This window comes from Aspergillus affinis (assembly GCF_023601865.1).
Source record: "Aspergillus affinis strain CMG 70 chromosome Unknown NODE_21_length_366722_cov_90_171905, whole genome shotgun sequence".
Classification (NCBI taxonomy): domain Eukaryota; kingdom Fungi; phylum Ascomycota; class Eurotiomycetes; order Eurotiales; family Aspergillaceae; genus Aspergillus; species Aspergillus affinis.
Window position 1 is genome coordinate 193,077 of NW_026515802.1, and position 19,442 is coordinate 212,518.

Genomic DNA, 19,442 nt, shown 5'->3' on the forward strand with positions numbered 1-19,442 from the left:
TGGATCACCGCCCGTGACGGGGAAGACCCCGGGGAATCAGGGAGTCAGGATACGAGGCGTTTGAGGGCATACGGCGTTTTCTCGGCAGGATACATTGTCAGGGTCATTATCAACTAAACATATCCATTGCATACAGTACACTTGAATGCTTGCAGGCTTGATCACCAGGTACTAAGTACGGACCACACCGGACGTAGTCATGAATTCTCATTTGCGCATGGTGTCATTATGGATCCCACGAAAGGGGAAGTGGATCCGTCTGAAATATTCAGAATATTGATGGCGTCGATGCGAATCGGAAATACAGATACCTAGGGAGAAACGGGCTAGTATGGGAGGCCCCTCAGCAAACCGACCAGGTCCCCCTGAAAAACGCCGTGTCCGAGAATTGAATTGACCGATCACATTCCCTTCTTTGCCAGTGACTCAGCCCCCCTGGTCCCGGATGCATCCAATTCACCGTCCATTGCTGCCATCCTTGTCCAGGTAGAGAGGAGAGTCCCTGATTGGTCCGGAACTCCTACCTAGACCCACACCCCCTTTTCCCGTGACACTCCCGTGACCATCCCGTGACTGCGCGCACATTTGGCGATTGGCTTTACGCGTGCATTACCACCCGTTACGCGTTGGCCCCTCTGGCAGCCTCAGATTGGAGAGTTGCGAGTAGAGAGTGTGATGTATAGATCATAGAGGACACAAGACCAGGTCGTCCTGACCAAATAATAGCATAATAGTGGATATTGTTTCGTTTCTGCGCTTTCCCTTCACTCCAGTGTTCCATCCTGTATCTGACACCCACTCCCCCCCTGTTCATTCATACCTGTCAGGGGCAAACCGTACGCTGTACTTGTATTCCCTCGTACAAAGCTGCCCTTGGCCGTGCAATCTCTTGGAGAAAAAAAAATTCAATTCAATCAAACCTGCATTTTCCCCCTGGATCTTTAATACTCCCCCTCGAACTCTTCCTGCCAACCTACCTCCCTACCTATCCATCGCCCTACATTCCTCAACCTCCCGTCAATAACGACAGATTTGACATCCTCCAAGCAAAATGCTGACCCAACAGCACCCACGAGTCAACCGCATGTTGACCTTCAAACGCCAAACCTCCGCCTCGGCCGATAACCTCTCCTCCAAATACGGCGCCGGAAAGGCACGTTTGCGAGGTCGCAGATCCGCCAAAGAGCCCCTCTCGATGCCAACCCCTCCACGTCGCCCAGAGGAGAGACAGCAGATACGCTCCAGGTCCAGCCCTATCACCCCGCCGGAGTAAGTCGCAGCCCTTTCAAGTCTAAACTTGCCGACATGTATACTGATATGCATGGTTGTGTGTCTCCAGAACCCCCGGACCAGACGTCATCACCATTGCCGTCGGGCTCGAAAAACGCCTCTTTGCCGCACACAAGGAAATCCTCTGCGTCTCGTCGTTCTTTGCCACGGCCTGCTCGCGGGCCCCGCTCACGCAGCCGGGCTTGCTTGCTGAACCGCTCGATCTTCCGGACGAGCAGCCCGAGGTCTTCTCCTGCGTCTTGGAGTACCTGTACCGTGGCGATTACTTTCCTCGTCTCACGCACAACATGCGTCGCGATTCCTGGGAGCTCGGGGATGCGGGTACGGATCGTCATGGACAGAGTCACGGCGCAACCGTCTTCATTCCTGAAATGGGAGCGGAGATTTTGAGGGATACGGCTGTTTAGTACGTTCCTGCCCCTGTTGCTTTGAGAAATACATGCATGATACATGCAGCTGCCATATCATGCCTCATACATACATCCCTGCATCCCCACAAAGAACACTCGACTAACGTCTAAACGCACAGCTGCGCCGCAGACAAATACGGCCTCGAGATGCTCAAGCGTCTGGCGCTGCGCAAACAAGGCCTTCACACGGGCATCCAATGCCACACGATCCTGACCAGCGCGCGCTTCGCCTACGCCAACACCCCCGACAGCGAATCCAAGCTGCGTGCGCACTACCTGGCACTGATCATCCGCAGTAGAGACACCTTTAAGCGCAGCGGCACTATGCAGATGGAGATGGAGCAGGGCGGGAAGCTGTTCTTTGATCTGTTTGTGGCGATGTGTAATTTCATTGTGAGTTTCTCTTTCTCGGTCTGGATATAAATATCCTGGATGTTGCTTTCCTAGATTTGTTGGGTGATGGTGCACGTTGGACTTGACGCTGATGTTTGAGCCTAATAGGACGACACTATCGCGGCCCAGGACCCGAAGTTGGCACTGCCTGCTGCTTGATCTCTTCGTCGGTTGATCGGTTGACTGCTGGCTGGCTGATCGATGGGGCTCGCTCTACTGGCTTGGAGTGTTCACCGTACCACAGCCACTCAGGCAGGGCTAAGGTATCCTCATGGACGGGCTACTCAGGTCGATCTCTACTCTGTTTCTCTCTTCTTGCTCTCTTGTTCTTTGGCATCTTATGTTGTTGTCTTCTTTTTCTCTCTCTCTTACATGTTCTCATCTCTGCTTCTTCTTCATTCCCCCTTGTTTTCTTTTTAGGTTTTCAGATCGGGTTCCTGGTTTCATTTAGGCGGATAGGTTATCATCGAGCGTGGGTGTATGCTGGCTGGGGGTTTTCCTTTCTTTTGCTTCTTCCCCCTCTTGTCCTTCTTTTCTTTTCACTTTTTTGTTTTGATATCCCCGGACTTTCGTCTTTGTGTTTGTATCATGAAATGTATCATATGTCCCCTTTCCCTTTCTCTTGTCCTCGTCGTCCCCTCGTCTGGATTCTCTCAGCTCAATGCTTCTCGGGTAAAGCAGATGGGATCTCTTTTTTTCTTCTTTTTTTTTCTTTCTCTTTTTAAAACCGAGGACTAGACTTTTCCTATCAACGATGTTGTCGAGTATCGACACAAGCATCATGGAAGTCGTTCCCCACCTGACTGGCTCTGAGTGCACTTTACCATTTATCACAATGTTTCCATCCAGCTAATCGCATTGACCCTTGGATTTAGCGGTGGAAGGTAACAAGGTACTGATTGACTCCTTTTCCCTCAACCTACCTTACTCTTCTGGAATTCCGTGATGCTTACTCTCCTGTCTGGCTGACTGGCTTGCTGGCTGGGGAGGATTTTTCGGAAATTTTACAGCTGAGCTTTACTCTTTTTCTTCCTTTTTCTTCCTTTTCTTGATATTTTCTTGAAATTTTTTTTTTTTTTTTTTTTTTTTTTTTCCCGGTGGTTGGTTGCGGTGTGGATGCAAAGCAAAATCTACATTATGATGGATTCTACTCTATCGAAAACCTGGTGTTTTTTTTTTTTTTGTTTTTTTTCTTGCTCGTTTATGTGGAAAAATTGTCATAGTATGTAACTGTTAACTGCTAACTGTTAAGAAACGATGGTGATATTTGAATAATAATTAATTTCATGATTCGTGAAAGAATAACCAACCTATCTAGGTACCCTAGGGTGTAATTAAGGAGGTTACTTTCCCCCTTAATTGGGCTCAAGGGGAGGAATAGCCACTCATCTCATTATAGACTCTCGACGAAGGAGGGACGGGTGCGTGGTATCCCGTCATTGATCAAGTTCCGTGGGTGGGATGGCTGGCTGGGTGACTAGATTGGATTTGGATTGATCTAGATGACCAACCCTCTTGCTTGTGACTGGTTAACGCAACTAATCATGACGGGAGACGATCTGGTCGATGGCCGATGTGTCAAGTCAAACGAACAAGTCGTAATGACCGACTAACCTGGTCGAGAGTTTGAGAATGGCTAGGTGGTTGGTTTTGGTCTTTTCTGGTACCTGAGACTGTCGTTCCGACTTTGATGGATGTGAGGAATTGATTGCAGGGTGTCAGCGTCAGTTAGTTAGCTGACAGTCTGGATCGTTGTTTGTTTATACACCGGTTCCTGGAAATGCAGCGCCGCCTTTGCTCAACACAACCATGCCGCGTTCACGAGCAATGTAGCCTTTCATGAGGCCCTGAATGAGATCAGTACCTGCGTGCACTCAATGAACGAGAAAAGGTTTTCTGACAACGTACCTTGTAGATGAGATTAGACAGCAAACACTCCACCTCGTCGATGTCGACACGCGTTCGGTCACTTGCATGCGTGCCGATACGGATGGCAGCGGCGAACTCGGCAACTGGAACGCGGGTCCGTCGGATTGGTGGCTGGTCATCTTTGGACTCTTCGAAGCCCCCTGCGATGAACACCTTCCGGAACAGATTGCGTAGGGCGATGTCCCGGCCTCTCTCGAGAGGGAGATAGATACGTCTCTTCACGAATTGGTCTTCGCCGGCGGACATGGCGGTGTCGAAGCCTTGGAGATCTCCTTTTCGGATGCATTCGCAGAGCGGGCGGAATAGTTTCTCGAGTCCAGGGAATGAAGATAGGAGGTGTTCGCTTGGTAGTGTATGTGTTATGACTAGATGGCAGGGTACTAGGTATGTGAGAATCAACCTAGATGATGGTTAGTATGAATAGATAGGAACGAGTTACTGACACTCACTCTCTGTTCTTGAGAGCGTCGCGATGGCACATTCGCCATGCTTCTGCCAAGTGAGATTCGGCCTATCCAGAAGGATCAGAATAAGTTCCCAGAGACAGCTGTGTCATGGCGACTACATACCTCCTCGTAGTTCTCATCCAAGAAATTGATGACCCCAACGTAGTATTTGAAGGTAACGATGTGCGACTTGGGGAAGGCATCCAGCTCCGGGAGGTCGGCCGACGACGCCTTCAGCGCACGCAGCAAGTTCTTGGTCAGGCCGACGGAGTTGAGCTGGGCAGGTTAGCAAATATCCATATGCAGTCCGAGAGGCCACCCCTACTTTGAAATACGTCTTGAACAGCAGATTCGTCATGTTGTAGATACCCCACTTCCGCGATTCCTCGAGAGACGATCTGCGAGAGCACTTAGCATGAGATGACCAAACCCGTCAGACCACCAGAAGCAACGCACCGATCACTGAGACACAACGTGAACATTCTGTTCATCATCCATGCGGCCGATTCCAGCTTGGCGCTCTTGGTGAAGTCCGCCGCGATATCCTCCTGCAGGCGATCCCCAAACGAAACGGAGTTTTGAGACGATAATTCGGCGTCGGCTCGGATCGCAAAGGTTCGCAGGTACTTGCCAACCACGTACAGACATGGCACGGTCCAGGCCTGGAGGCCCGAATGCGAGTAGCCTCGAACTAGGGTATTGGATACCTCCCGCCACGCGTCGAACACCTGGACCCAGCTGGCTTGGGAGGGGCTCTCGTCGAACTTGACGAGCTCCCCCGCAGCTTTCCAGTACGCCGTAAAGATATCGATCCACGCGGTTTGTTCTTGTCGGGGAAGTTTGACGCCGCCGGACTGGAAGAGGGAGTGACGAAGATCGGAGGATACATGAGCGGCATTGGAGAAGTAGTAGAACGACAGCAACCGGTTGGGATTCGCGGAGGATGCGACCGGGGTAAGGGCAGCTGCTAGACGAGGACCAGAGCCAATTCTCTGGCCTTCTTTGAAGTCGTCGAAAATGGAGGACATGGTGAGATTCGGGCACTGATGACCATGGGAATAGCGGTTCGATTAATGTTGGAGAGACGGGACTCAAATGAGGGTCATGAAGGAATCCCGCGACGTGCCAAGGGGGAGCAACAAAGAAAGTCGATTGACTTCATTAATCGACTACGTATAACAAAGTCCGGAGGTGGGGAACCAATGCGCCCCCACCGCCTGCCCGAAAGTCTCGCGATCAGCCAGCGGTGGCTGAGTTGCCATATACGGACTAGCGCTGAGCCAAGCCACCGGTCGCTTAGGCGAAGGGCGGCAGCCCTAACTCAACAAGTTCACAAATCTCCATTTTTGCGACAAGACCAACCCGGCACACCTTTCTCGAGACTCAACCACAACACCGTCGACAAAAGTGAGTGCTACCCTGTTCAATCTATGTAATCGTTAATTTTCTCGGGAGAATTTTTGAGCTAACAATTAATTCCAGATGGGTGAGTGATATTCCCCTTTTTCGATTGATTTTTCCCTTAGCCTTTCCCTTTTGGACGATCGGTTGCGCTGCCTCCTTGCGAAACGTTGAAACGACATATACAAAGACCGACAATTTTGACGACATTTGGGTGATGGGAATTTTGAAGTGGGAAGGAGGAACTGGCCGAGATGGATTGTTCACCCGTGACGGGGTACGCTGCAGGAATGAGTGGGTTGGGGAATTACGATCGCACAGACGCAACGAAATGATCTTCAGTCAAATTTCACAAGATTATCGAGACTTCACAACATCGACCTGACAACGTTATCGCATGGAGAATCAACGCAGCCGACCGTATCGATCAGATGGAGGCATTGTCGGAATATTTCCCGGCGGAACATTGAACTGACTGGTTGTCGATAGGGCGTCTCACCGAGTACCAGGTCATCGGGCGTCATCTGCCCACCGAGGCAAACCCCACGCCCAAGCTGTACCGCATGCGCATCTTTGCGCCCAACACTGTTGTGGCCAAGTCGCGGTTCTGGTACTTCTTGACCCAGCTCCGTAAGGTCAAGAAGGCCAACGGTGAGATCGTCAGCCTCAACGTGGTATGTCTCCGACAGAATCTCGGTCATCGAATTGATGACGATGCATGGAATCACACAGGGCAATTCCGCTGATATTTTGTCCCACTAGATCAACGAGAAGCGCCCCCAGAAGGTCAAGAACTTCGGCATCTGGATCCGTTACGACTCGCGCTCCGGTACCCACAACATGTACAAGGAGTTCCGTGAGATGAGCCGCACCGACGCCGTCGAGGCTCTCTACCAGGACATGGCTGCCCGTCACCGTGCCCGTTTCGGCTCCATCCACGTACGTGCTTTTTGATTTCTGATGAAACTTCGATCATCGTTCTAACGCAGACCTCTCCAATAGATCCTGAAGGTTGTTGAGATCACCAACGCCGACAGCATCCGCCGCCCCTACATCAAGCAGCTCCTCCAGAAGGACCTCAAGTTCCCTCTGCCCCACCGCGCCGCCAAGCCTGCCGGCAAGAAGGTCTTCGCTTACTCGCGGCCCTCTACTTTCGCGTAAATGTGAGGTTCGGGGGTTTTGGGGAAGGAATGTGCGATTGAATGACTATGTTATGGCCTTAGCCTGCATGAAGGACAAAGATCGCGCGGAGAACACGGCGTGTATCTACGGCCCAGACAATGGGATGGATGGTTTTGATGTCTCTTTAGTCCTGTGCAAGCGACCCTTTCAAGTTATCTATAAAAAAACGGGGTTCAATTTTTTTTCTCGAGTTCAAATTGTCTGCCAGAGATGAGATGTGTAGAGTGCTGTTCCGGTAGGTCTTGGCGTTCACCTGCTTGACGGGTCTAGACTAGATGTCAGGGTAGTGGACCACTCGCTGTGATCGAGAACTGGCCGTACATCATGTAAGACCATTAGCCATCTTGAGAATTGAGGCTGTGGCTGTGATTTCATCACTTGATAGTGAGTAGTCTGATCTGATAATTCTGATCAATCACCCGGCGTAGACCGGGCTCAAGTGCAATGTGAAGTCATTTTTTCTTTCTTAATTTTAGATCGTATACGATACATGTCATTGGAACATTCATACACACTCCGAGTAACACCCGATCGTTCATGCAGCCAACGCTGCAATCCCCAGATCTCAATCCGACGGGGAGATGGCTTACGCGGGTGCCCTTAGTAATGGCGCACGGAATTACGGTGATTTTCCCAGGGCCATTGCGTCATGTGGGAACTCGGGCTCGGAGGGCGGACCGCCGAAAGCGACGCAGCTACTTAGTGGTGTCTCTCGCCCTGCCAACTCCTCTTCTCTTTTCACCCGCATTATCGATCCATTAAGCATTGACCGGCTTGTTCCTCAATTGACAAGATGTTCGCTCGTCAGGCCTTCCGCTGCGCCCAGCCTCTGAAGCAGGTATGCTTTTTCTTTCCTTTTTTCTTCTGGTTTAATTCGTTCTTCCATCAACCTTGGGGACACTCTGCTAATCTCGTGCCTGTCTGCAGGGCTTCCGTAAATACTCTACCGAGGCGCCCAAGCCCAAGTCGTCGTTGGCTCCCATCTACGCCGCCGTCGGCGTCACCGGTCTCGGCGTTGGATTCTACCGCTACAACTCGAGCGCTGCCACCGCCGAGGCTCCCGTCGATCGCCCCAAGGTTTTCACCGGTGGTGACCAGGGATGGGTGGACTTGAAGCTGTCGGAGGTTGAGATTCTCAGCCACAACACCAAGCGACTGCGCTTTGAGTTCGAAGACAAGGACGCCGTCTCCGGTGTTCAGGTTGCTTGTGAGCTTTTTCTCTCTTCGATTGCCAATTGGTTCGCGTACTGGCAGATTTCTAACAAATCACTCTAGCCGCTCTTCTGGCCAAGTTCAACAAGCCCGGCGAGAAGGCTACTATCCGTCCTTACACTCCCACCAGCGATGAGGGTAAGCCATCCCCCCACCAACCATCTCATACGCAAGCGATCACTAACCCATGATCCAGAGCAACCCGGCTTCCTCGACCTCGTCGTCAAGGTCTACCCCGGCGGCGCCATGTCCGAGCACCTGCACAGCATGAACGTCGACCAGCGCCTGTCCCTCAAGGGCCCCCTCCTCAAGTACCCCTGGGAGTCCAACAAGCACAACCACGTCTGCTTGATTGCCGGCGGCACGGGTATCACGCCCATGTACCAGCTGGCGCGCCAGATCTTCAAGAACCCCGAGGACAAGACCAAGGTCACCCTGGTGTTCGGTAACGTCACTGAGGACGACATCCTGCTGAAGAAGGAGCTCCAGGATCTGGAGAACACTTACCCCCAGCGCTTCAAGGCCTTCTATGTCCTTGACAAGCCCCCTAAGGGCTGGACTGGTGGCGAGGGCTTCATCAACAAGGAGCTCCTGAAGACGGTCCTCCCTGAGCCTAAGGAGGATAACATCAAGCTCTTCGTCTGTGGACCTCCTGGCCTGTATAAGGCTATTAGCGGAAACAAGATCAGCCCTAAGGATCAGGGTGAGTTGACTGGTATCTTGGCCGAGCTTGGATACAACAAGGACCAGGTCTTCAAGTTCTAGACGCTTTTTTAGATGAAAAAAAGAGAAAGAAAAGAACTAGAGATTGATTTTCTGGATGTATTCATTCTGGGACTGTTATATTAGGGAATACCATTAGCGAATTGGATATCACTTGTGACATATATCGAGCTATATCTTACATTATCTTTATGGTGAACTTGTTCAAGCTCCATACTTCTGTTCTGTAGAGCTAAAACACCCCGCTATATAATAGCATGTCATAGTAACCAAACACCATACATAATGTGTACTGTACTGTACATTGCCCCAGTCATTGGATGTCAAAGCTCTAATCAATCATCCACCTTACCCCTGTGTTTAGGTATGTACACCTAAACTGAATAACATAACCAAATAGCTACCCTCATAAATAACCAAGGAGGAAGGTCTTTGATCCCAGCTTCAGCTCGATTTTATACACTATATACTGTTCGAAATGTTACACCTCAGCGTAGACTCCTACCTAGCTACTAACTATTAATTAGCTAATAGCAGCACACCACCCTACGAACTAAGTACATATTACCTAGACCCATGGCCCGGGGCCGGTGCTCCCGCTCACCTCACCTCACGGGTATGTACAGTACCTTGGCAAGGCGTGCGGGGGAGAGAGGGGACGACCGGGGCATGATATCAGATAAAACCTAAATATCTTGAGCGGGGTTCGATCAATGAGATAATAAAAGGGGGTTGTTGATGCAAAGATCCCGTTTCTTCTAATTATAAGCGGGTAGGATTAATATATATTTCGAAAATATATAAAATATATAAAAGAAAAAAAGAAAAAAAGAAAAGAATAAAGAGCCGGGAGATGATACTATAGATTATATATTATTAGTGATGAGAAGCTATCTAGAACTAGCTAACTAGATATTGAATAAGATTGGTTTTCACTAGACGCGCAATATGGAACAGATCATTGAGACCGGTCCTTCGGCCCTCCCTCCGTATGACAGACGATAAGGTGGGACGGGGCATGGGTAAGGCGGAGTTTATTTATTGACAGCTAAGCGCTAGATGACATTAGATGTGATGTATGAGACTTACATACAGTAAGGTACAGTACATACATCAGTGGGAGACGGATAGCGATTGGGGATTCGTGCTATGAGTATGACTGTATTATCCTAACCGTGAGCGCTTGCAATAGCATTTGATATCGCGTCATCGTCATCATTATCATCATTAGAACCAGAGAGTGGTTCCTTGGTAGAGGTATAGGTTCTTTTGGCCTTTTGGTTCGAGGGCATGGAATTGGGTATTGCTGGGCTGGTTTAGTTAATAGCCAAAGTCGGGAATGAAGTGCCATGTTTGATATCATTGTAGTTATGTAGGTATGTACATACTTCGACGTCAATGACCAAAGAAAGAGAGAGAAAATAAAATCCCAAAAAAATTGGTATATCAATCATCAGCCCTAATCACCAGATCAACAGAATAGTACCCACCAGAAGAAAGAAAGAAAATATATAAATCCAGCAGAAAAAAAAGACAAAATCACTCATCCTTCGCCTCCAAACAAGCATCCAACATCTGATCAATCGCCCCAGTCCTCTGCACCTCACTCAAGTACCCGATCTCCACCAACCCGGCGAGCGCATCACCCACCCAGTTCTGACAATTCCACTCCAGATCATTGCGCCCGTTCTTGACCGGCGTCGCGGAGACCGCTTTCTTCAGCGCCGCCGCGCTGATCGACCCCGTCAAGGGACCGACCGTGATCGTCTTCACCAGGTTTCCGCCCTCGCTGGGGTCCTGGTCGATGTCTTCCTCGAACTGGAAGAGTCCTTGCGTGCCGACCACGTGCATTGTCGTTGTGAGACCTCGTGGGAAGATGAAGTGAAGCGCTGTGTGGCGGTATTCGGCGTAGTCGAGGGGGGAGCCTTCGTAGACGAGGATGTATGATATTGTTGACATGTTTTTTTGGTTGGGGGCTGGGTTTAGGGTGCTAGTGTTGTGACTAGACTGATAGCTAGCTAGGTTTGTTTGGGGTGGGTGGTGATGGAGGGCTAAGCTGTCCGGTGAGGCTTAGGGTAGCTGGCTAGCTGGAGCTACCTGAAAGTCGACTAGATACTAAATAGGTACTCGGTAGTAAATGTAGATAGACAGTCAACGGCGGGGTGGTGTGCCGGAGAAAGAGAACGAGAAAGCGCTGTGTTGTTTGGACGGGACTTTTTAAGACCGAATGAACAAATGAATAAATATCGTATGATTAAGTAAAGAAAAGACCGGGTCAAGAATGTAAAAGAATCGAGGATCAAGATGAGGAGAATCGTCGCAATCGTGGCATTCGGGGTCCAACCGCCCAACCGATAATATGGATCTGGTCTGGAGAGACGGGTTTGGCCACAGTCTAGGATATATATAATGATGTCACCTGGGGAGACGGGATCATAGTGGTATGAAGTGGCTGCAAAAGGTACATGGCACTGCTCTGTGGATTCGGCGGCTGAACCTGAACCAGAGAAACACAACGGTGTCAGTTGCACGTTGACGTTGGAACTTTTTTTTTTTCTCTTCAGCGATGGGTTAGTCACCACCCTATGTCTACTTCCTATGGTTATTTTATTTTATTTTATTTTGTTTTATTTTATTTTTGGATGGATTGACTGCGAAAAATCATGAGACCTGGTGGAGAAAACCTCTAATTGATTCTTCTTATAATTTTTTTTTTTTTTTTCCTAGAAGAAGTTGAAGGAGAAAATTCGAGTTCTTTTTCTGGGTCGGACTTGGGGTTAGGATCTCTGAGACAAAACGGATGTCCGTAAGCGCGGCGCCCGTGAAGGAGGGGTCAAGCGCCAGCCCGGCGACCAGAAGACAATCGAGGGCGGCCGGACAATGGGCTGGTCGCCCTTCACCGCACACAGAGCGGAGGGCCGAAGGTGGAGCGTGGAGATTTATATTTTATATATGATTGATGAATGGATCAAAAATGATCTGTGGATCTAGAGATGACATCCTGGCAATACGAGGCAAAATCCGACAATGAATTGATCGGATTCCTCGGAAATGAAAGACGTGCAGATGACTGCACGCGATGGAGGTGTTCACTGAAGCAGAGACTTTTCAGGCGCCGGGTGCGAGGCCCGTCAGCCACCGGCGACCCCCCGGGTTACCGTAGGACGGGAGAGGGGGGGAAGGTCACCTGGAAGTGGAAGAGGGAGACAAAGGGAGGCAACCCCCCTCTTCCTCCCCCCTGCAGTGCGACTCGCGGCCGAGAGGGCAGGTCCAGGACTGTTCGCCAGGGTTGAAGAGCCCGACTCTCCCGAGAGGTGAAGCACACTAACGGGATCCTAAGCCCAAAACAGCGAGGCAGCAGCGCCCCAGCAGCCGCCCTGCGCTATTTAGTAGGGCCCTCCCCTCCGAACGCGACCCCGCTAGCGAAAATTCTTTTCTCTCTGCCCATCGCCGCTGTTTTTCTTTCCTCTCTCTTCCTTCCTCTCTCTCTTTTTCCTTCTCTCTTTTGCGAAATTTGAATCCTTTATCGCGTATTACTGTCATTCACCATGTCGCGCAAAGAAGATTCGAAGGCCAAAGATGCCGTGGTTAGCGTCAATGTCGAGGATTACACTAAGACCCGCGACAGTGTAAGTTGCCCTCCCCGTTTGTGCCGGCGCCCCCCCAATTTGGGTGTCGGGCGCAGCGCTGTCAACTCCCGCACTCTCTACACATCACTTCCCACTTCCCACTTCCCACGCGTCCGTAAACAAAGCTGCCGCCCTCCCCTGGTCGTGACGCTCCTCACTATACCCGTCCCCCCCTAAGTTCCTCCCCGAAGTCACAAGCTCTTTGTGTCCTTCCTTTTCCCCTTTTCATCCCACTCTTCTCCCCTGATACCCAAGATTCTTCACACCGTACCACGGCTTCGTGTTCCTTTTCTCTGTTGTTCCTTTTTTTGCTTCGTGGTTCTTGACTGCCGAATTCGTCATGGCCCGACGCGCCTCTACCCCCCACCCCCACGGTCGTATCCCGTATTCCCAGTCCAACTCCAACTCGTCGCGGTCTGCCCTCCCCGCCCGTGACCTCGTCGCGAGTATCGCTCGTGCTACTTCTTCCATTCATGGCGCCACTTCGGGTGTTCACGCCGTCGCCACGTTTCCTAGCGACCAGGCCCAACTGACATACACCCAGGTCATCATCAGCCTGGCGCAACTGCAGTCCGCCGTCTCGGACCTGTCGCGCGCCTACATCAACCACACCAACTCGGTCCTGAACCCTGGCTCCTCCAGCATTGACTTCGGAGGTCTCACCAGCGGAATCACCAACACCCTCTTCGAAAGTGGCCTCCTGGGCGCTCGTCCTACCAGCCCCGGCGCCAAGTCGGAGGTGGGCGAGAAGAAAAAGCGCAAGCGCGCTCCTCCTGACCCCAACGCCCCCAAGCGTGCCTTGACCCCGTTCTTCCTCTACATGCAGCACAACCGCGCCAAGATTGCGGAAGAACTGGGCTCCGCGGCCAAGCCTAAGGACGTTTCCGACGAGGGAACTCACCGCTGGGCTGACATGCCCGATGCGCAGAAGGAGGTAAGGACCCTTCCCGAGCCGGTCATGTGACACGTGGACTTGCACTAATACTCTGCGAAACTAGGTCTGGAAGAAGCTGTACGCCGACAACCTTGCCGTCTACAAGGAGAAGATGAAGGCCTACAAGGCCGGTCTCCCCTTCGGGGATGATGACAGCGCCAAGGCTGCCAACCAGCTCCAGCAGGACGTGGAGGGTATTTCTGCCTCCGGTGCGGAGGAGACCGACGAGGACGACGAAGACGAAGAGGAAGAGGTTCAGGAACCCGAGCCCGAGCCCGAGCAGGAAGAGGAGGAAGTGGAAGAATCCGAGCCTGAGCCCATCAAGGAGCCTACTCCCCCGCGCAGCACCAGTGCTAAGCGTCGTCGCAGCGAGGGCAAGACCAAGGAGACTTCCACACCCGTTGTCGAGAAGAAGGAGTCGCCCGAGAAGAAGAAGCGCACCTCTGCCCGCAAGGCGGCCGAGGAACCACCCGCTTCCGCTCGCAAGCCGGCTGCCGACAAGCGCAGCAAGAAGAAGCGCAAGAGCGAGGCCGCCGACGAGTAAAAACCTAGCTGAGAATGAATGTGATCCCCGTGCGTTTGTTGTTGTGTTTCTTGAAAATGGTATCCGTGGCTTCAGCGGAGGCGTGTCTGTATAGCTTGTCGGACTCTGTATATTTGGGGAAAGCTGGGGGGCAATCGTACTGAAGGGAGTTTTTTCTTTTCGTTTCGTTCCTTTTCTACGATCGTTTCTTTGGTGGCTGGAGGTACCATGTATGGCTTTCATTTTGCTGTTTCACATTTCGGACTATGACGGTGTTTTCTCTTTGCTTTTCATTTTCGGGATAGGTAGAAGTGACCTTTACTGTTGGGTAGTGACAGTAAGCAATGAAGCAGCCTTGACTCCTAAGTATACTGAGTAGTGAACTGCAGTACATGTAACTAACTCGTTACGGGGGATAAACCGTCTGACAGGTCTGTTGGCAGGAGTCAGACGGAGTAACTGACTCGTTACTGTTGGTCCGATGTACCCGACGGATATCTCCCTGCATGAAATGTTGCAGTGTTGCAGTGTTGCAGTCTTGCAGATGACGCTGCGACTGGAAAATTCTACTAAATGCTAATGCACTTGGCGGGAAATCCGGGGGAAGGGAACCTATGTACTACCGACCTTATCGGCCGGCCAAGAAAGACCCAAGAACCAAGAAATGCTATCTTCAGGGCTGAAGAACGCCCTTCATTGCCGACGAAGGGCTCTGGAGAAGCTGTTAGTCAGGGCAATGAATGGCGGCCAACTGCGATAGGCCGCGCGGCCCTTATCAACGCCCGGGAGTCTATCAGGTCGGCCAACTTGAGTCCTTCTTCCCCACCGCAGCATCCGACCTTCGCCTACGCTTCCTTTCGCGTGGTGGCTTTTTTTAAATCCCCCTCGTCAGTCCCCCATGCCTCTTCGTGATCGTTTCCTCGATCTCCTTGCCTGTCTTTTCCAGCCCTTCTTTCCATCCCGGCTTCTAGAGCTCCTCCTGGAGTATAATTTTCGCCGCACAGCCTCCCTCTTCACACATTGATTCTCTTGGCTTTCCGATCGGCTCGAGTCCCGCATCCCTGATTCGCAGGCCAAGAGAAAAATAATTGGGGCAGCGCCTGTTGACCGCCGTCAACGATGCACCTCATCCCCAAGGAGGTACGTAACGGCAAGGATTGACCTGGAGACGCCTGGAACTGCAGCTGATCGCTCATTCTATTTGCTGCAGCTCGACAAGCTCGCCGTCTCGCAGTTGGGCTTCCTCGCCCAACGTCGTCTGGCACGTGGTGTGCGATTGAACCATGCCGAAGCCGTCGCCCTCATCTCGTCGAATCTGCACGAGGTACGCTGTTGAAATACCCCATTCCCCCCCCCCCCCCCCGGTTGAGTTCTTTTGAGTTCTCGGCCTCTGACCGATCTGTCCGCTGACCCGCCGACGCTGCAAATTAGCTGATCCGAGATGGCCTCTATTCCGTGGCCGATCTCATGTCCATCGGCAAAACCATGCTCGGTCGCCGACATGTCCTCCCTTCTGTCCCCTCGACGCTCGTGGAACTGCAGGTCGAAGGAACCTTCCCGACCGGAACCTATCTGGTGACGGTTCACCATCCCATCAGTAGCGATGAAGGTGATCTGGAGAAGGCGCTGTATAGCAGCTTTCTTCCCATTCCGCCGACCGATGCGTTCCCGGAGATCAACCCCGACGATTTCGAACCCGAGAGGATGCCCGGCGCGATTATACCCGTGAAGGATGAGCGCATTACCTTGAACGAGGGACGGACACGCATCAAGCTGAGGGTGATGAGTAGGGGTGATCGGCCCATTCAGGTAGGTGTTTGTCCTGAGCTTTTTTTTTTTTTTTTTTTTTTTTTTTGCGGGCTCAAATTGGGCTCTTTTGACTGACTGGAAGATCCTTGAGTACAGGTCGGCTCGCACTACCATTTCATCGAAACGAACCCGCAACTGCATTTCGACCGCCTCCGCGCCTATGGCTACCGTCTTGATATCCCCGCCGGAACGTCGGTGCGATTTGAACCCGGCGACACCAAAACCGTCACCCTCGTGCAGATCGCCGGGAACCAGATCATCAAGGGAGGTAATTTCCTGGCCTCGGGCAAGGTCGATTTCAGCCGAGCGGAGGAAATCATGTCTCGACTGCAGGTCGGAGGTTTCGCTCATATTCCCGACCCGACGGTCGATACCGCGCTCGTTAGTCCCTACACGATGGACCGGGAAGCCTATGCGCGAATGTTCGGGCCGACGACGGGTGATTTGGTCCGACTGGGATTGACAAACCTCTGGGTTAGGGTCGAAAAGGACTACGCATCGTATGGTGATGAGTGCAGTTTCGGTGGTGGCAAGAGTCTTCGCGAGGGCATGGGCCAGTCCTCCGAAAAGTCCTCCGAACACTGCTTGGACACCGTCATCACGAACGCGCTGATCATCGATTGGACTGGCATCTACAAGGCGGACATTGGTATTAAGCACGGTATCATCACTGGCATTGGTAAAGCTGGCAACCCGGATATGATGGATGGGGTTCATCCCGACATGATTGTGGGCTCCTCCACGGACGTGGTGGCCGGTGAAAACAAGATCGTGACCTCGGGTGGTTTCGACACCCACATCCACTTCATCTGTCCCCAACAGGCCGACGAGGCGCTCGCTTCCGGAATCACTACCTTCCTGGGTGGTGGCACCGGGCCGTCGACCGGTACCAACGCGACTACTTGTACCCCGGGACCCACGCACATGCGACAGATGATCCAGGCGTGCGACAGCATCCCTCTCAACATTGGTATTACCGGCAAAGGAAACGATTGCGGCGGACAAAGCATTGTGGAGCAGATCAAGGCCGGAGCTGCCGGTTTGAAGTTGCACGAGGATTGGGGTTCGACACCTGCCGCCATCGATACCTGCCTGGACATGTGCGATGAGTATGACGTGCAGTGCATGATTCATACCGACACCCTGAACGAGTCTGGCTTCGTGGAGCAGACGATCGCTGCTTTCAAGAACCGCACCATCCACACGTACCACACCGAGGGAGCCGGTGGTGGCCACGCCCCTGACATCATTTCCGTGGTTGAGCATCCCAACGTGCTTCCCAGTAGTACCAACCCCACCCGGCCCTTCACGATGAATACGCTGGATGAACATTTGGATATGTTGATGGTGTGCCATCACCTGTCTAAAAACATTGCCGAGGATGTGGCCTTCGCTGAGAGCCGTATCCGCGCTGAAACCATCGCTGCCGAGGACGTTCTTCACGACATTGGAGCCATCAGTATGATGTCTTCCGATTCTCAGGCCATGGGCCGCTGCGGCGAGGTTATCTTGCGGACGTGGAACACCGCCCACAAGAATAAGGAGCAGCGGGGTCCGCTGAAGGAAGATGAAGGCACTGGTGCAGACAACTTCCGTGTCAAGCGATACGTCAGCAAATATACCATCAATCCTGCCATCGCCCAGGGCATGTCGCACCTGACCGGAAGTGTTGAAGTTGGCAAGCTGGCCGATTTGGTGCTGTGGCATCCTAGCTCGTTCGGCACCAAGCCCTCTATGATCATGAAGAGTGGAATGATTGTAGCGGCACAGATGGTGAGTCCATTTCAAATCATGCTTAGAACTCGGCTAATCTCCTACACAGGGTGATCCTAACGGTTCAATTCCCACCATCGAACCGGTGATCATGCGGCCCCAATTCGGGGTAAGTTTATCCTGTCCTCATCTTACTGAGCCATATCTAACCTGCCCAGGCCAACGTCCCCAGTCTTTCCGTCATGTGGGTCTCGCAGGCCTCCATCGACTCCGGCACGGTGCAATCATACGGCATCAAGAAGCGCATCGAAGCAGTCAAGAACTGCCGAAACGTCGGCAAAGCCGATATGAAGCACAACGACGCCATGCCCAAGATGCATGTAGACCCGGAAAGCTACGTCGTCGAAGCGGATGGCATGCTCTGCGACGCCCTGCCGGCAGAAACCCTGCCGCTCACGCAGGACTTTTTCGTCTTCTAGTCTTCTCAAGTACGATACCATGTGGATTTTGTTTTTTTGTTTGTTTGTTTGTTGGGATCTCATTGGATTTCCTTTGGCGAAGCTTGCATCTGTATGCATATGTCTATCTATCTGTCACTGTTTTCGATGAGAGATGTTCGAACGAATTTAATGACTGTATATATTCTGTGAAGAAGCTTTTTTTTTTTTTTCCTTTTTTCTTGTCTGCCTGGAGTCAATCTTGCTATAGGTCTGATGTTGTAGCTATGTAGTGATTCACCCGATGATTGAATGAATCTATGGAGGATAGTTAAGTTAAGGAGATGGCTGAGATGTGTGAATATCTCTTGTATTCCCTGATGGCCTTGTCGAACTGCTCATTCCTGCTAGAATTTCATCTTCTACACTCTTTATCTATCTATTATCCATATCCATCATTCTACTGTATCAACTCCCTGTTCCCCAAACCAGACTTCTAGAATACCACTGTTACTTATTCCTTGATACATGTCGATTCCAAGAGAGTTATAAACAATAACGATTCCAAAGGTCTCGATATCCCAATGACCAACGCATCTGATGATAACGGATCTCAAAAGACCGTATCAGACGGTTCTAGGGAGTGAACTAAAGAACATACGTACTTGATTTTCTCGCCAGGTCGATGGCTTTCCCTTTCCGTTTTAGTGCTCACCCCTTGCCGCTTTTTGTTCACTGAGTAGACCTGAGCACGCCCTAAGCAGCCTGAGGCGATCACTGAGCACGAGATGAGCGGAAGACCGAGTGCCCTAAGTGAGTAACCTCAATAAACTGTACCCCAATTAGCGGTCTTCTCTTTGCCCGTTTCTCTACTCTGAGTTTACTTTTGTTTATCACATTTCCCGAAAAATCCAGCACTGCTATCACAAAATGACGAATTAGGGAAGCTATTTTTCCTTCTGATACCCAGGGCCTTTTTCCCAGGAGAAAATGCTGTACTATTGCGCTGCATTAACATGGCTAATATTTGTCCGGGTTTTCCCTGTCGAAAGACAGCACAAGCCTAGATGTTCATAAGAGCGGCCCTGGATATCCCAAGAGTCAAGGAATTCTCAGAATACCAATTAGCACTAGTCTATTATAGATATTCTCTGGATTTGGATCCCGATTACCTATGCGGTAGAATGACATGCCAATGTTTCCCTATTAAAATGCATAATACTGAAGATTCATAATACTGATTAAAAGAATAAAATTCGAAGAATAGGAAGTTGTGTTGATTTTCTGTGGGTATCCTCGCCTGATATCTATAGTATAAAGTTATAACAGATTCATTCTAATCGAGTTAAATTCCATATATGGGGCCCTATTCTTTTCTGTCCAAGCAATCTGTAGATATTGCTAGCATGAT

The 19,442-nt window shown here is 51.2% G+C and overlaps 7 protein-coding genes across 7 annotated transcripts; 5 read left to right on the forward strand and 2 right to left on the reverse strand.

The window, feature by feature from the left end:
• Positions 1 to 1,051: 1,051 nt before the first annotated feature.
• KD926_004583 (BTB/POZ domain-containing protein) lies at positions 1,052 to 2,252 on the forward strand (the record flags this gene model as incomplete). Its single annotated transcript, XM_053098039.1, has 4 exons — positions 1,052 to 1,269; positions 1,340 to 1,696; positions 1,820 to 2,093; positions 2,202 to 2,252. 4 exons carry the CDS (start codon positions 1,052 to 1,054, stop codon positions 2,250 to 2,252), a joined length of 900 nt encoding a protein of 299 aa, XP_052958061.1.
• A 1,601-nt stretch (positions 2,253 to 3,853) lies between these two features.
• On the reverse strand, positions 3,854 to 5,496 carry csn12 (the record flags this gene model as incomplete). The annotated part of the gene is made up of 6 exons (XM_053098041.1): positions 3,854 to 3,940; positions 4,002 to 4,422; positions 4,472 to 4,533; positions 4,592 to 4,744; positions 4,794 to 4,866; positions 4,925 to 5,496. 6 exons carry the CDS (start codon positions 5,494 to 5,496, stop codon positions 3,854 to 3,856), a joined length of 1,368 nt encoding a protein of 455 aa, XP_052958062.1.
• A 454-nt stretch (positions 5,497 to 5,950) lies between these two features.
• KD926_004585 (60S ribosomal protein eL20) lies at positions 5,951 to 7,030 on the forward strand (the record flags this gene model as incomplete). The annotated part of the gene is made up of 4 exons (XM_053098042.1): positions 5,951 to 5,954; positions 6,359 to 6,543; positions 6,632 to 6,808; positions 6,872 to 7,030. The coding sequence occupies 4 exons, from the start codon at positions 5,951 to 5,953 to the stop codon at positions 7,028 to 7,030; spliced, it is 525 nt and encodes a 174-aa protein (XP_052958063.1).
• Positions 7,031 to 7,844: 814 nt separating this feature from the next.
• On the forward strand, positions 7,845 to 9,028 carry KD926_004586 (cytochrome b5 reductase family protein; the record flags this gene model as incomplete). The annotated part of the gene is made up of 4 exons (XM_053098043.1): positions 7,845 to 7,889; positions 7,979 to 8,258; positions 8,327 to 8,401; positions 8,460 to 9,028. 4 exons carry the CDS (start codon positions 7,845 to 7,847, stop codon positions 9,026 to 9,028), a joined length of 969 nt encoding a protein of 322 aa, XP_052958064.1.
• A 1,497-nt stretch (positions 9,029 to 10,525) lies between these two features.
• Positions 10,526 to 10,945, reverse strand: KD926_004587 (uncharacterized protein; the record flags this gene model as incomplete). The annotated part of the gene is made up of 1 exon (XM_053098044.1): positions 10,526 to 10,945. One exon carries the CDS (start codon positions 10,943 to 10,945, stop codon positions 10,526 to 10,528), a length of 420 nt encoding a protein of 139 aa, XP_052958065.1.
• A 1,589-nt stretch (positions 10,946 to 12,534) lies between these two features.
• KD926_004588 (uncharacterized protein) lies at positions 12,535 to 14,093 on the forward strand (the record flags this gene model as incomplete). The annotated part of the gene is made up of 3 exons (XM_053098045.1): positions 12,535 to 12,615; positions 13,010 to 13,549; positions 13,614 to 14,093. 3 exons carry the CDS (start codon positions 12,535 to 12,537, stop codon positions 14,091 to 14,093), a joined length of 1,101 nt encoding a protein of 366 aa, XP_052958066.1.
• Positions 14,094 to 15,191: 1,098 nt separating this feature from the next.
• On the forward strand, positions 15,192 to 18,073 carry KD926_004589 (urease Ure; the record flags this gene model as incomplete). Its single annotated transcript, XM_053098046.1, has 6 exons — positions 15,192 to 15,212; positions 15,283 to 15,396; positions 15,504 to 15,881; positions 15,978 to 17,654; positions 17,704 to 17,763; positions 17,813 to 18,073. The coding sequence occupies 6 exons, from the start codon at positions 15,192 to 15,194 to the stop codon at positions 18,071 to 18,073; spliced, it is 2,511 nt and encodes an 836-aa protein (XP_052958067.1).
• Positions 18,074 to 19,442: the final 1,369 nt, after the last annotated feature.